Source organism: Mesocricetus auratus, unplaced genomic scaffold (genome assembly GCF_017639785.1).
Source record: "Mesocricetus auratus isolate SY011 unplaced genomic scaffold, BCM_Maur_2.0 Super-Scaffold_100006, whole genome shotgun sequence".
Taxonomy (NCBI): domain Eukaryota; kingdom Metazoa; phylum Chordata; class Mammalia; order Rodentia; family Cricetidae; genus Mesocricetus; species Mesocricetus auratus.
Window position 1 is genome coordinate 13,606,487 of NW_024429190.1, and position 12,801 is coordinate 13,619,287.

The window sequence follows — 12,801 nt, forward strand, 5'->3', positions numbered from 1 at the left end:
TCCGCTCTTAAGCCCCAGTTCCAGGAAACTCCCTGGCACCAGGGCTGTTTGCTGATACTGGATTCTCAAGGGCAGGTTTTTGTGGACTGTTGCCCACTGATCCACATCAGGGGAGAAAAGAGGAGGAGAAATGACCATCCCTGTGTGTCCTGCAATTCTATTATTGTGAGACTCTTTCATGAACATGGCCTTTATAGAAAGTAATTCCAGAATACAAAGTTTTGCTCCAGTGTACTATTTGGACTTGAATGTATGTTTGGGTTCCCTGCATGTGGGCAGGTTTGACTCAGTGACCACCAGGTACCTGGTCTGTGTTGTCACGTGGTCAGCACCACTACGCCCTCTGTCCTCTGAAGGTGCATCCCTGGCAGCCGAGATGCACATGAGATATTGGCCTGGCCGGGCAATTTGCACGGCCTTCCAGGGAGGGCATTAGCATATAAATAGCAGATGCAATGACGGCCATCACAGCTGAGCACGTTTAATTTTTAGTTTATAAGATAGAATGGGTTTTTAAATGCATAGCCATCAAGCCGCTGAAAGACAAATGCAGTTTGGAACTCACTTGTCTGACGAGGCCTTACATCATTTTTTTTTAAAAGGGAAATAGACACACATAAAACTGAACAAAAGTGATTTCTTGGGTGAAAAGTAATTGAGATTGCGCACCAAGTTAATTAGATCGTACAAAATTTATTTAATGGTCCCAGCTGTATCTCTAGGCTGTGGGCTTGGCGGCCATGGCTTTCCTCGTGTTGAGATGCTCTTCCCATTCCTTCGCAAATAATTAGCACTCACCACCCCACTTCTGTAAACTGATTGCGTTGTATATTTTAGCCGTTTTATTGCTTGTTTAATTATGATCATGACGACTCATTTTTCTAAATCCTTTTAACTGTGGGTGAGAATCAATTTGTATAAAACCAGCAGTACCCCTACCATGGCAACAGCAGTGGGTAAAAGCTTGTGTCTGTCCTGTGGGGTGAATGAGCTGGCCCTCTCAAGGGGTCTGTAGTTCCCACCAGGGGGCCAACTTGGGAGAAGTCATCTGACTGGCTGGAAGGGTTTTGAGTACCCATCCTGTCCCTCAAAGGCACCCAAGGATTTTACCTGTCAGAAAAGGTATGAGTGAGATGTCTAGCCTGTGCTGATGTGTGGCTCCCATGTGCAGATCTCATTAAAGGCTGGCCCTCCCTACTGGTTTCACACAGTTTTGCATTGTTTCATGACAGTAGAAAACTTGGCCCTCATGGGATAAAAGTGAATTGTTATTGAGAACATTCAAAAGTCTGGCCCCCTTTTGAAGTTATTACTAGTCCCTCTATTACCAGGTATGAGCTCTTTCCCAGGACCCTTGGCATCCAGCTACTTTTTGTGGACCTCTCAGGATGCCGGCTTCTGTCTGACCTCCCCTGTGACCTTAAAGGCTGGTTACCACCATAGTGGTCATGACCTCTTGATTATTTAGATTCTGAAACATTAAGTGGAGGGTGGTCAACTGAGGTCCAAGACCATCCCATGAAGGCCTTTTCCCCTCTGGGCTGTGATACCTTTCCAGGGGACTGCCCCTTGACCATAATGTTCCTGGTTAGATTCCTGAGCAGGTCACAGGAGTGTCCCAACAGCTAGGGCTCAGAGCTTTTCCACATCAGAGTAACGTCCCGTCCCTCAGGTATGGCTCATCTGTCAGCTATCCTTGGTAACTTTGGCACCAAGGATTTGCAGTATCAATATTTACCAAGTGTGAATTAACAGTGGCATCTCGCAATTCTGGTTGCAGTTTGAGGACTCCATCTCAGAATAGTTGCAGAGTATAGAAATGACGTGCAGGTCTCTGTGGACCCAAAGAAAGCCTGGGTCTTTTTCAAGGCAAGCACATGGCGGTGGAAGAGCAGACAGCCAGAGGCCTTATCAGTGCTAATTTAAGAACAAGAAAGAATCCAGTGCTTCAAATTTAATCTCAAAAATAAACGATTTTAGTTGAGGAGGAAGAAGATAAAATTCTAATAGTTACCTAAACAGTTGAATATTTTTAGGGAATGAAATTTTGATAAAAAGTCCCCAGCAAAATTCAAGGGTGTGAGCAATAAGCATAATATTTTATGAAAATGACCCCCATATTTAAAACCTGGCACTATATGTTATGCATTGTAGCACCCAGCCCACATCTACCTTTTAGAAAATTAAAACACATAAATTCTGTTTAGTGTTTGATACGCACTGCACTAGCTGAGCCCGTAATGCCCTAAAACCTTGGGCTGCTTTCCACCTTTCATAAATTCCTGGGTAGATTCTATACAAAAATAATTTTCAGGTCCGTGGCTCATTGTTATTCAAACGTGATTGATCGTCGTCATTTGCTCAGCTCGGGAGTTAAGTGCCCCTGTCATTTCCAAAGAGTATAATTGGGACGTTTCACAGGTCAGCGGTGGAGACAGGCTTCCCTTTTGATCAGTGTTAGACTGATAACAAAAATTACAGTTTCCGATGATTAATGTCTCCTGTGCTTCCCAGATGCACAACTGTGGCTGCACCAAAACAAAGTGCATTTGCATCTGATTATGCTCTCTCGGGCAGCAGTCTCCCAGGCTGGGGCATGGGGCCAGCAGGCACGGCCAGATGTGGCTGCTGATGGCTCCAGCAGCCCCACGATGGAGCCTGGCTCTACCTGGGCGGGCAGAGTGCTGAGCCAGGGCATAAGTAGGTGATGCATTGTAGATCTCACATCCATGGTGGCTATCATTTGCTTGGCTTGGCTTCCGATGCACAGCGGCTCTGACCTGAGACTAGAAACTACTCCTTAGACGTTCTTTCTCCCTCCAGGAAATAGGTAGGACCATGAGGAACATCTGTGAATTCAAAGTGTGACTGTTGGAAGTAGTTTTTAAATTAGTGTTTAAGTTTTTCAGAGTTTTTCTTATAACCCTATAAGGGTCCACTAGTTGGCATTCATTTGACAGGGCCTTCCTTGATTCATCTTTGCCTTGGAGCTTTTGTTTGTTTGGTTGTTTGGTTGGTTGGTTGGTTTTTTGTTTTGTTTGAAACAGGGTCTCTCTATTATCTCTATTATGAAGCAGTCCAGGAACTTACTACATAGGTCTGGTTGACTCCTCTAACTCACAGAGATCCACCTGCCTCTGCCTCCTGATACAGCCTGGTCCACTCTCAGACACTGATTGATACCCAGTGCAGAGCTCCTGCTGGTCAGCTAGAGCTCTACATATTGTTACTGTAATTGAATCTTCTCTTCATCTCAGCTTTTATTCATTCCCCTTTGAAATTAAAGGTGTGCACCATCATTCCCAGTCAGTTGCCCTGGAGTTTTGGAAGCTGCAAGGGCATTGAAACTTGGGGAGCACCCAAATTCCAGGGGCATCACAGCTCTAGGAGCCACCACAGTCTGAGGAGTGTCACATCTCTAGGGGCATGGGCCTCCCTGCCCTGGTGAGCTGAGCAGGCCCTCTAGTGTGACAGGTGGGCAATGGAAGAAGGTTGAGTTTCTGGCATCCTGTCCTGGATGTGGAAGACTCTGGAAGAATATGAGGTCAGTGGGAGGTAGGGTGAAGAACCTTATCAGAGATGTTTCTGCTTTGAGGTTGGAGGAGCAGTGGGTCTGAGGCATAGCGGATTCTGTGACCTGTAACCCTGGTGGCTTACTTGGGCATGGCAGAGCTGTAGGTGGGATGGCAGCAGCATTAATTTAGGCTCTGCTGCCTGTTTAGGGGGGATGACCAGCTGTGTGAGTACCTGGTGATGCACACTGCATCAGGCACAAGAGAGTTGGTGGCTAAGGAATGGCTCCAGGTGGGAGCTGAGCAAAGGCACTGTGATTTAAGAATAACAGCAGCCTTAGAGACATTATAATTAAAGACCATCCACATCTGATACTCAAGTCCTAAACTGACCCTATGGGAAGCAGCACCTGTACATAGTCCATGGACAGCTGTTGTTGCATAGAGCTGATGACCTCATTTGTACTTGGGGATGTTTTCACAGACAGAAGCCCTGGAGGACAGCGAGGATGAGGATCAGGACTTTGTGGAGGTCCCAGAGAAAGAAGGTTATGAGCCCCGAATCCCTGACCACCTCCGGGCTGAATATGGTGAGCTGTGGGCCCACAAGGGTACTGGGAAGACAGGTCCCGAGTCTGGACAATGCCTCTAGGTTGTGACATCAACACAGGGAGCTTAGCCTTCAGCTTCCCTTGTACAGCTGTGGTGTCAGTGACTGTTGCTTGTATTTAAATTTTGGAGTTTTCCTTTTGGCCCTGAGTCCCCTGGGGACCAGTACATGGCAGGTTTCCATCATACAATCTTCTGGGCTGTTTGATGCTCTGGGCGGGACAGGGGTGCGGTCTGATGGAAGTGCCTTTGCCCAGGGTGGAGAGGACGCAGATACCATGATACCATGATAAAAACATCCCTACTTTGTGTCTGTGAGGTCACAGATGTGGCCTCCGACTCAGCAATGTCTGAACACCTTAGCGAGAATCAGCTTGTCATACACATTACCACTGTGACAGACAAGAATGTCCCATCTAGGATTTTCCTCTTTTCCAAGAACTCTAAAAGCCACACTCTGTGCCCTAGGCTTGTGCCCTCCAGAGAGAGAGTGTAGCCTTAAAGGGGACCCAGGACGCAGGTGACAGCCTTGGGTTATGGCACGCTTATGTCAAGAGGAAGCAAACACAAGCAAGTGCCCTGGTTCCTCTGAGGAGGTCACAAGTAGATTTGAACCGGCATCTGTGGGGTGGAGTCTGAATTTGTTAAGAGACTTAGATGATTACATGACTTGTGTGTGAAGGAAGACATGACCCATTAGGGGTGTCATGTCAAATTAGCCTAGGCAGTCTCAACCCTCTCCACTCCCTCAGTCCTCTGCCCAGTGCCATCTGCTGGACAGGCTGGGTGCTGGGGGGGTGGTCAGTGAGTGTGTGACTGTCAAGAGGAACCTCCCCCACTAAAGGGTACCGGTGACCCCTTGGCTGAGCATAGTAGCCTGGTCTGGCCCACTCTGCAGGAGTTCCAATGTTGTAATGCCCCATGAAGAGCTCCCTGCCTAGTAGAGATGCCCTCTTACACCTGCTTGCCTCACCTGCTGGTTGTGGGCTCCCTGCCTTGCTGAGTCTTGCGTATCCCTTCTGCAGGCCTCAGCCTTGCAATGCTCTCGTGGGCTTCTTCAGTCTGCAAGTCCATGGCTCTTAAGCCTCCTCCACCCACCCACTTCTCCAAGCACCAATCTCTATCTAAAATGGAGTTTGCCATTTTATCTTTTCACCTAGTGGGAGATACCTCATGGCCAAATCCTCACCCAAAGTGCCACACCTAACATCTGGGGTACCCAAAAATGCTTCAGGTATACCATGGGATGACTTGGCCATCCTCCTGTGCCCAGTGTGGTCTGTGCCTGTTTCTTTTACCCTTGGCTGGATGAGGCCCATATCTAGCAAGGTGCTGATATGGCTGTGGCTTTATCTGAGGCCACCAGTGGGCCGTGAGGTCAGGTAAGCCAGGGACACTTCTCATGGTCCAGACAGTGTAGGTAGCACCTACTTGTGTGCAGGGTCTCATCTGCCCAGATGTTCTTCTGCCTTCCTTGGAAGCCACATTTTCCTTCTGAAGCTGGGGACTAACTGGCTCTTCAGAGGAGCTGGTGGGTCTTCCCTGGAGCCTGGGAGCCAGCACTGATTCAGGGCTCATAGTTGCACCACAGTTTTTTAACTTGGACCTCTGCATCCTATTCTGATGTTCCATGTCCTTCCAGCAGGTATGGTAAGTGTGACTTTACACGGGCTTAGAGGAGCTCCAGGTCACATGTAGTAGGGCCAGCAGTGACAAACCGACACTGAGGATTGTCCTCAAACAACAGAACAGCTTCTTTCCATCATAGGGAAAGATGCCTTTGGCCTGTGGCTTGGGAATGGCCAGTGATGGTGCCAATGAGGACAGCACCCTCCATTCACAGTGTCACCTCTGGGAGATAGACACAGTGAAGCCCTTTTCAGCCACCAGTAGAAACTGACAGGGCTAGAGCAAATCCTATAGTCCTCCTGACTGGGCATGGTCCTGTGTCTGCCTATACCCGGATGGCTTGTGACTTGTTGGCCATTTGAGTCCAACAAAAGAGGCTGAGCTGTAAAAATGCTTTGAAGCATCTCCCAACATTACTTGCAGGGGCACAGCAATGGCAACCTGCACCTAGGCTGCATGGGTACTGGCTGCACAGGGAATCACAAGTGGCTATGGTTTGGCAGTCACAACCGGCATCCCTCATGGTCATCCAGCCCGACTCAGGCCCCACAGCAGAGTGTGTTCCTAATGGAGAATAGTCCATGATTTCCAATAGAATATTTCTGGTTCTACTACTGTGTGTTCAGTTATTTGTTAGATAGCCCATAGCTCCTGCGCCCATGCGCATCAGCCCATGTGTCTTTTCTTCAGAGCCTTCCATGTAGACCTGCCATGGAAGGGCCTCCAGAACTGGTGAGGGGCTTCATCTTAGCCTAACAGAAAGGCAGAGGCCCTGGTGTCTGCTTCACTGTCTATAATTCATCCCTTTCTTGGAGAGACTCTAGGCATCTGCTTTAAACCTGGAAGGCAGTAGAGACTGATGTGGTCTGAGCCAGGAGTTGTTGTTTTGCATTTTCAAAATGACTCCAAGTGGAAACCATGGCAGAGGCTGGGTGGGCTGGCCGGATGTACAGGTAGACAGACCTACAGCAGCCACACTCAATATGTATAATCTGGCCGTCAGTGCCACCACTGGGCTGAGGGTCACAGGTGGGCTCTTGAGGCCAGGATACATGACACACCTAGAGTGTGTGATGATTCCTGGAACATCCACAGGAGGGCTTGGGGTAAGAAGGACACTAGCCCCATGGGCGGGACTTGTGGCAGGGATGGTAAGTGGGAAGTCTCTGTCATGGCACCAAATGGAGACTCCCTGGGGAGTCCTGGGAACTAAGTCAGCAGCCTAGGCCGGAGTATCCAGACAGACAGACAGTGTTCAGGGAGCTCAGTTCATAATACTAATTTATAGTCCATCACTGTTTTTCCAATTAAACACAGGCGAATCTGAAGTGTTAGATTCAGTCTAAATCCACACAGCTGAGGAAATCAGGGTCTTTTTTCTTTCTCATTTCTTTCTCTGAATTTTCACTGAGGGGCTTTTATCTTCCCCTTAATCCTACCATTTCTGTCAGGACATAATCTCTTTCTCAAATTTACATTTTAATTACAAGGCCAGCTGAACTAGGTAAAATCAATAATGTCAGCGCGGCAGCCTAACTTTGTGCGGAGCCCCAGCCTCTCCATTTCCTCCTATCGATCCATCTCTCCCGCACTGTCTGCTTTAGTGCTTCAGGCAAATAGGTGCCACTTGGCCAATTTAAACAAAAAAAGGAGCTTTGGACATTTTTATGATTCTTTCTAAAAGCAACTATGGGAGTAAATTTTGGCCAAAGGACTACTGGAGTCAGGCCCTGCAAGGCAGCAGGGCCATGGTGGTCAGCAGAATGATGTCTGACTCTTTAGGGTCGCACAGAGCCTGAGGAGCGTGCTCTGCTTTTTGGGTTTGAACTTTGAAAATATGTCAGTGAGATTGATTTTCTACGATAGTGTGAAAACAGTGGTGTGTTCGGTACCCTGAGTGTTTACCCTGCTCTAACACGCTTACCCATCTTCTTAATGGGTTAAAACAACAAATCAATGAAAAATATATTTCATTCTTGTAACTCTTAGGAATTCTCATATTGATCTTTTGGCTGCGATTGTATCTATCTAAATGTCACATTGCCCACTTACCAGCCCTGCCTCCCTGCTGTGAATGTGTGTATGCAGGGCTGGGCTAACTGCTGGCTTCCACATTGCTGGTAACATTGTGATGGAAAACACCAAGGGTCTCCTGGAAGTGTTTGCCACCAAACCTTGGACACTGTTTTTAAGGACAGAGCACAGAAGGAACTGCCTCTTATCTTCTGACTCACAGTGTGCCTAAGCCTTAGGAAGTAGAGCTCCAGAGCCTGGAGGTGGCAGACTGTGACTCCACCACCCTCTCAGAGAGGCCCTGTGCAAGTCTGCTGCACCCCACCCATGAATCTCCAAGAAACAGGAGCCCTTACCTGTACATAGTGTGTACCAGAGCAGAGATAACAGATGTTTCTATAAAGGGCCACCGAGTAAATATTTGGACTTTCTGGGCTGCGTCAGGTCGTTGTCATGCTTCCACTGCAAAAGCAGGAGAGACAAATGGCCATAGCTAGGGCCAGTAAAACTTTATCATAGAAATGGGTAGTGAAACAGATTTGGCCTGTTGCCTCCAGGACCCCAGGATCCCTGAGGAGCATCCGGTTGTTTCTGTGCCGTGTCAGGCTGACCTTTTCTACAGCAACGCATGATGAGTCAAAACTCTGGTGACTTAAGTGCTGTGACCCCTCAGAGCTGTACGCTTTGCCTTCCCGAGAGCCTCAAGTGCAATGCGTTGGTCTGCCTTGGTGGATGTCTCTTTGTGTGCATAGACTTTGTTTTATTTGGTTTTGGAAACAGCGTCCTGCATTGAATTCAAGCTGCTTTCAACTTGAAATCCTTTTACCCAGGCCTTCTGAGTACTGCAGTCACATACCTATATCACATGCCTAAAACACTCATTGACCTTGAGTCTAGAAATTAATACATGGACTTAGCATTTTTAAATGAATTTTTTTCTTGATTTAGGCTTTTACTGTGTAACCCAGACTGGCCTTGGCCTTGAGATTCTCCTACCTGGGCACCCTAAGTTCTGGATGACAGGTGATGTCCAGTTATACTTTGACACTTCATCATACCTTCATGTATTTTTTCTTTTATGCTAGTTTTTAAAACGTCAAATCTACTTTCCTGGTATTAACCCATTTTCTCAGCTGTCCTTTGATTGTTTATTAACTTTTTTCTTTTTTTTTTTTAGATTTATTTATTTATTTATGACATATACAGTGTTCTGCCTACATGCCAGAAGAGGGCACCAGATTGAATTGTAGATGGTTGTGAGCCACCATGCCACCATGTGGTTGCTGGGAATTGAACTCAGGACCTCTGGAAGAGCAAGTCAGTGCTCTTAACCTCTGAGCCATCTCTCCAGCCCTAACTCTCAGTAGCTATTTATTGGCTGAGCATATTTGACTTGCCCAGTCAAATACCAATTTATTTATTAGTCTATGTGACAGGTGGTCCTCAGTGTATTCAAAACTGGGCACCATACTTTTTCTGGCTTTGCAGCTGCTGTTACTATTTGGCTTTATCCTTCGGCTTAAAAATATATCTTTGGCCAGATGGTGGTGGCATATACCTTTAATCCCAGCACTCAGGAGGCAGAGACAAGAGGATCTCTGTGAATTCAAGGCCAGCCTGGTCTACAGATCGAGTTCTAGGACAGTCTCCAAATCTACACAGAAAAACCCTGTCTCAAAAAAAGTATGTTTGTACCCTTCTGACAGCTGTCTCTAATTTTATGACTTGCCTAGTTTTATCATTCATTGCTTCATTTTGTGGTTCTGGGGCAGAACCCAGGGCCCTAGGCTTGCACACATGTTAAGCATGCTTTTCTACCCAGCCCTCAGCCCCCTCACTCACTATTTTTTTATGGTTTCTATGCTGTCCTCTGCATAAGACAGGTGATCAAAGCCCTTCTTATTCACCTCCATGGCATTGGGCCACCCTGGTATCCATTGAGTTAGTGTCCTGGTAGATATCAAGTCATGTACTCATTGTTACCATGTCCTGCACTTGTGATTTAGATTTTTTTCTCATGGGTCACTTATGCTAAGGGTGTTCTTAAAGAATCTGTAAGTGGCGGTCCTAGTAAGGCTTGGGTCGTGGGCTTGACAGCTCAGCAGGGTACCCAGCTGTAAGCCTGGCTCTTCCTCCTGCACACTTCCTGTTGTCTGCTGTGGTGCTGAGGATGGGACCCAGAGCTTCACACATGCTAGGTTCTTGCTCTGCCACAACACTATACCCCCAGCCCTTCCTTGTACCCTTCAAGATGGCGTTTCAAGGCCTTTAGCTTGCTGCTATGGCTGAAAGTGCTGTTCCCAATGGGGTTTCCAGCTCACCTTTTTCTTTGTTATCACTAATGTTCTCTAGCTTCCTCTTCCAGCCATAGTTGCCCCTTTGCCTCCTCTGGTAGCAAGTCCCTTAATTTCAGGAAAACTGGCCCATTTCTTCAGCTATTCCCTCCACTCCAGTTGTATTTTATTTCCTCTGGAACTCCAGAGACAAGGACACCAGTGCCTGTATATCTGCCCTTCACAGTGCCGAGCTGTGCAAGTTTGCTCCTGCGCACTACCATTGCCCTCTGCATTTCAGGCAGATAGCATAGCAAGTCATTATTCTTCTGCCTGTGTCCTGCGCCTCACCCTTTTTTAATTTTTATTTTATGTGCATAGGTGTCTTGCCAGCTCGTATGTCTGTGCACCATGTGTGTGCCTAGCACCTGAGAAGGCCATAAGAAGGTGTCAGGGCCTCTGGACTGGAGGCAGGCAGGTGCAAGGTAGCTGAGGTGCTGGGAATTGAACCTGCATCCTCTGGAAGAACAGCAGACGCTCTTAGCACTAAGCCATTTCTCCAGCCCCTTGCTTCTCATCTTTGATAGGAGATGTCTTCAACACCTTCTTTTCTGACTGCCAGAATGGTGCTCTGCTGTCTGCAGTCCTCCCCAGCTTGTCTTCCTTCTTGCCCTACGTCAGCTGTAGAATTTGCCTAGTCTAAGGAATGGTCCTCTGTCTTTGGCGGCAGGGCACTCAGAAGTCTGAGCTGCTCTGTCAGTGCAGGTCTCCCTGGTAGCGGGGCTCCTGCAGTGAATGTGAGACGTGGGGTAACAAGTGGGCAGAGCCTCTGGAGCCCCAGTTCAGACTCTGCTCTGGGCCAGCAAGGGTCAGAGTTGGCCGTACATGCAACCTCCTCAGAGTATCCTGTACAAATGCTGTTGTCAAGTGTCAACATCATAACTCCTCTAGCCGGCAGCAGGGTGGCATACTGTAGTCAGGAACTTGCCATCTGCCCCACAGCCACAGAAAATGTACTGCAGTCACAGAACCCAGGCCTAACTGTAGCTACCCCTGTGGCTTTTGGAGTTTAGGGCAGAAGTTGGGAACAACCTTGGGTGCTTCTTCTGAGGACAGTACAGGGGAGAAAAGGTACCATTAAGTCTCAGCTTGAATCATGTGTCACCCTCATTCACATACAAAGGCTGATTTTCTCTGTTCCTTGCTCAGTGAAGGGAGGGAGGCCTGCTGTCGGGGGGAAGGGAACGATTTATTCACACTATGGGTAGCCTCTTTTTAGCATGGCAGGTTTTGTATATAGAAGTCTGACTTATTTAAGGTTTCTATTGCTGCAATGAAATACCATGACCAAAAAGCAAGTTGGGGAGCAGGGAGGGGCATGGTTTATGTGGCTTATATTTCCACATTGCTGCTCATCACTGAAGGAAGTCAGGACAGGAACTCAAGCAAGGCAGGGTCCTGGAGGAGGAACTGATGCAGAGGCCGTGGAGGCGTCCTGCGTACTGACTTGTTCCTCATAGCTTGCTCACCTGCTTTCTTATAACACCCAGGACCACCAGCCCAGGGATGGCACTATGCACCATGGGCTGGGGAACTCCACCCCCCATTGATCACTAGTTGAGAAAGTGTCTTATAACTGGATCTCATGGAGGCATCTCACCAACTGAGGCTCCTTCCTCTCTGATGACTCCAGCTTATGTCAAGTTGACACACAAAACCAGCCAGTGTGAAGTATATCCTCTCACTGTGGGAAGCGTGGGCAAAGATGACAGTGTTGTTGGTCCCTGCTGTGAACAACTCTGGTGGCAGTTCCTATAGATAGACTAGGCTGTCTGAGACCTTGCCCTGTGTTCCCTACATAAGATGTGGTCCCTATCTAAGAAGTTAAGATGACAGGCACTTCTTGTGCTGTTGGAGGAGTGACTGTTGTCATGTGTAGGTGCATCTGAGGACTGACCACATGGTGCTCCCAGTTTGCCCTGGGTTGCAGAATGATGCTAGAGGTGGACACGTGTCATTTCAGGGCTGGAGCCGAAGGCCCCACTGAAGACTCTGGAGAAAGGGGCGGCTGTGTGCAGCTTACAGGAGAGGACAAGGAGGAGGAAGGAGGAGGAGGCGTCAGACCCCACCTCTGCAGCTGCCCAGCTGTTGCGGCTCCAGGACTGCTTGCCATCCAGCTCTCCCTCCTCTACTAGGTGACTCTAGATGTCTGCCTAACCCTGCCACCTCCTATCTGGAGCACAGGCTGGCATGGATAGGTTGCCCAAGAACCCCCCACACACACTTTGAGAGGTGGCCTGGTGTATGTAACCCTAGACAGCTGTTTGCTGGATCTCAGCAGCCATTCTGAAAGCTCAGGCCCAACATAGTTTATTCACGCTGAGCCCAGGCCTCTGGGCTACATTGGGGTGTGGGAGGGAAAGGCAAGTGGCCACAGAAGGATTGGGTAGCTCACATGTGCTGATCTGTTTTCAGGGTACTCCTGGGGCCAGAGGAAGCCCAGAAGCAGGCAGAGCGGGCCCAAGCACCTATTATACCTTTCGGAGTGGACCTGTGTTACTGGGGCCAGGAGAAGCTAACAGCAGGAAAGATCCTTAAGTGAGTGTAACATATCTGGTTCCCAGAGTCTGAGCACGGCCTGGCCTTGTCTATCTGTGCTCTGGCTCTTAGAACACTGGTGCTTGAGCCTTACTATCGCCTCTTCAGGAGGTACCCGTGAAGTCCATCCGTTACTCAATGTGAAGGAATAGCCCTCCTTGCCATTG

The 12,801-nt window shown here is 48.2% G+C and overlaps 1 protein-coding gene across 1 annotated transcript in view; it reads left to right on the forward strand.

Moving 5' to 3' along the window:
* Positions 1–12,801, forward strand: part of Uvssa (UV stimulated scaffold protein A) — a 35,262-nt gene that overhangs the window by 16,899 nt on the left and 5,562 nt on the right. The window contains exons 7-9 of the mRNA XM_040746889.1: positions 3,997–4,102; positions 12,060–12,231; positions 12,512–12,634. Coding sequence (XP_040602823.1) covers positions 3,997–4,102; positions 12,060–12,231; positions 12,512–12,634 — 401 coding nt within the window. The remainder of the gene's footprint in view (positions 1–3,996; positions 4,103–12,059; positions 12,232–12,511; positions 12,635–12,801) is intronic.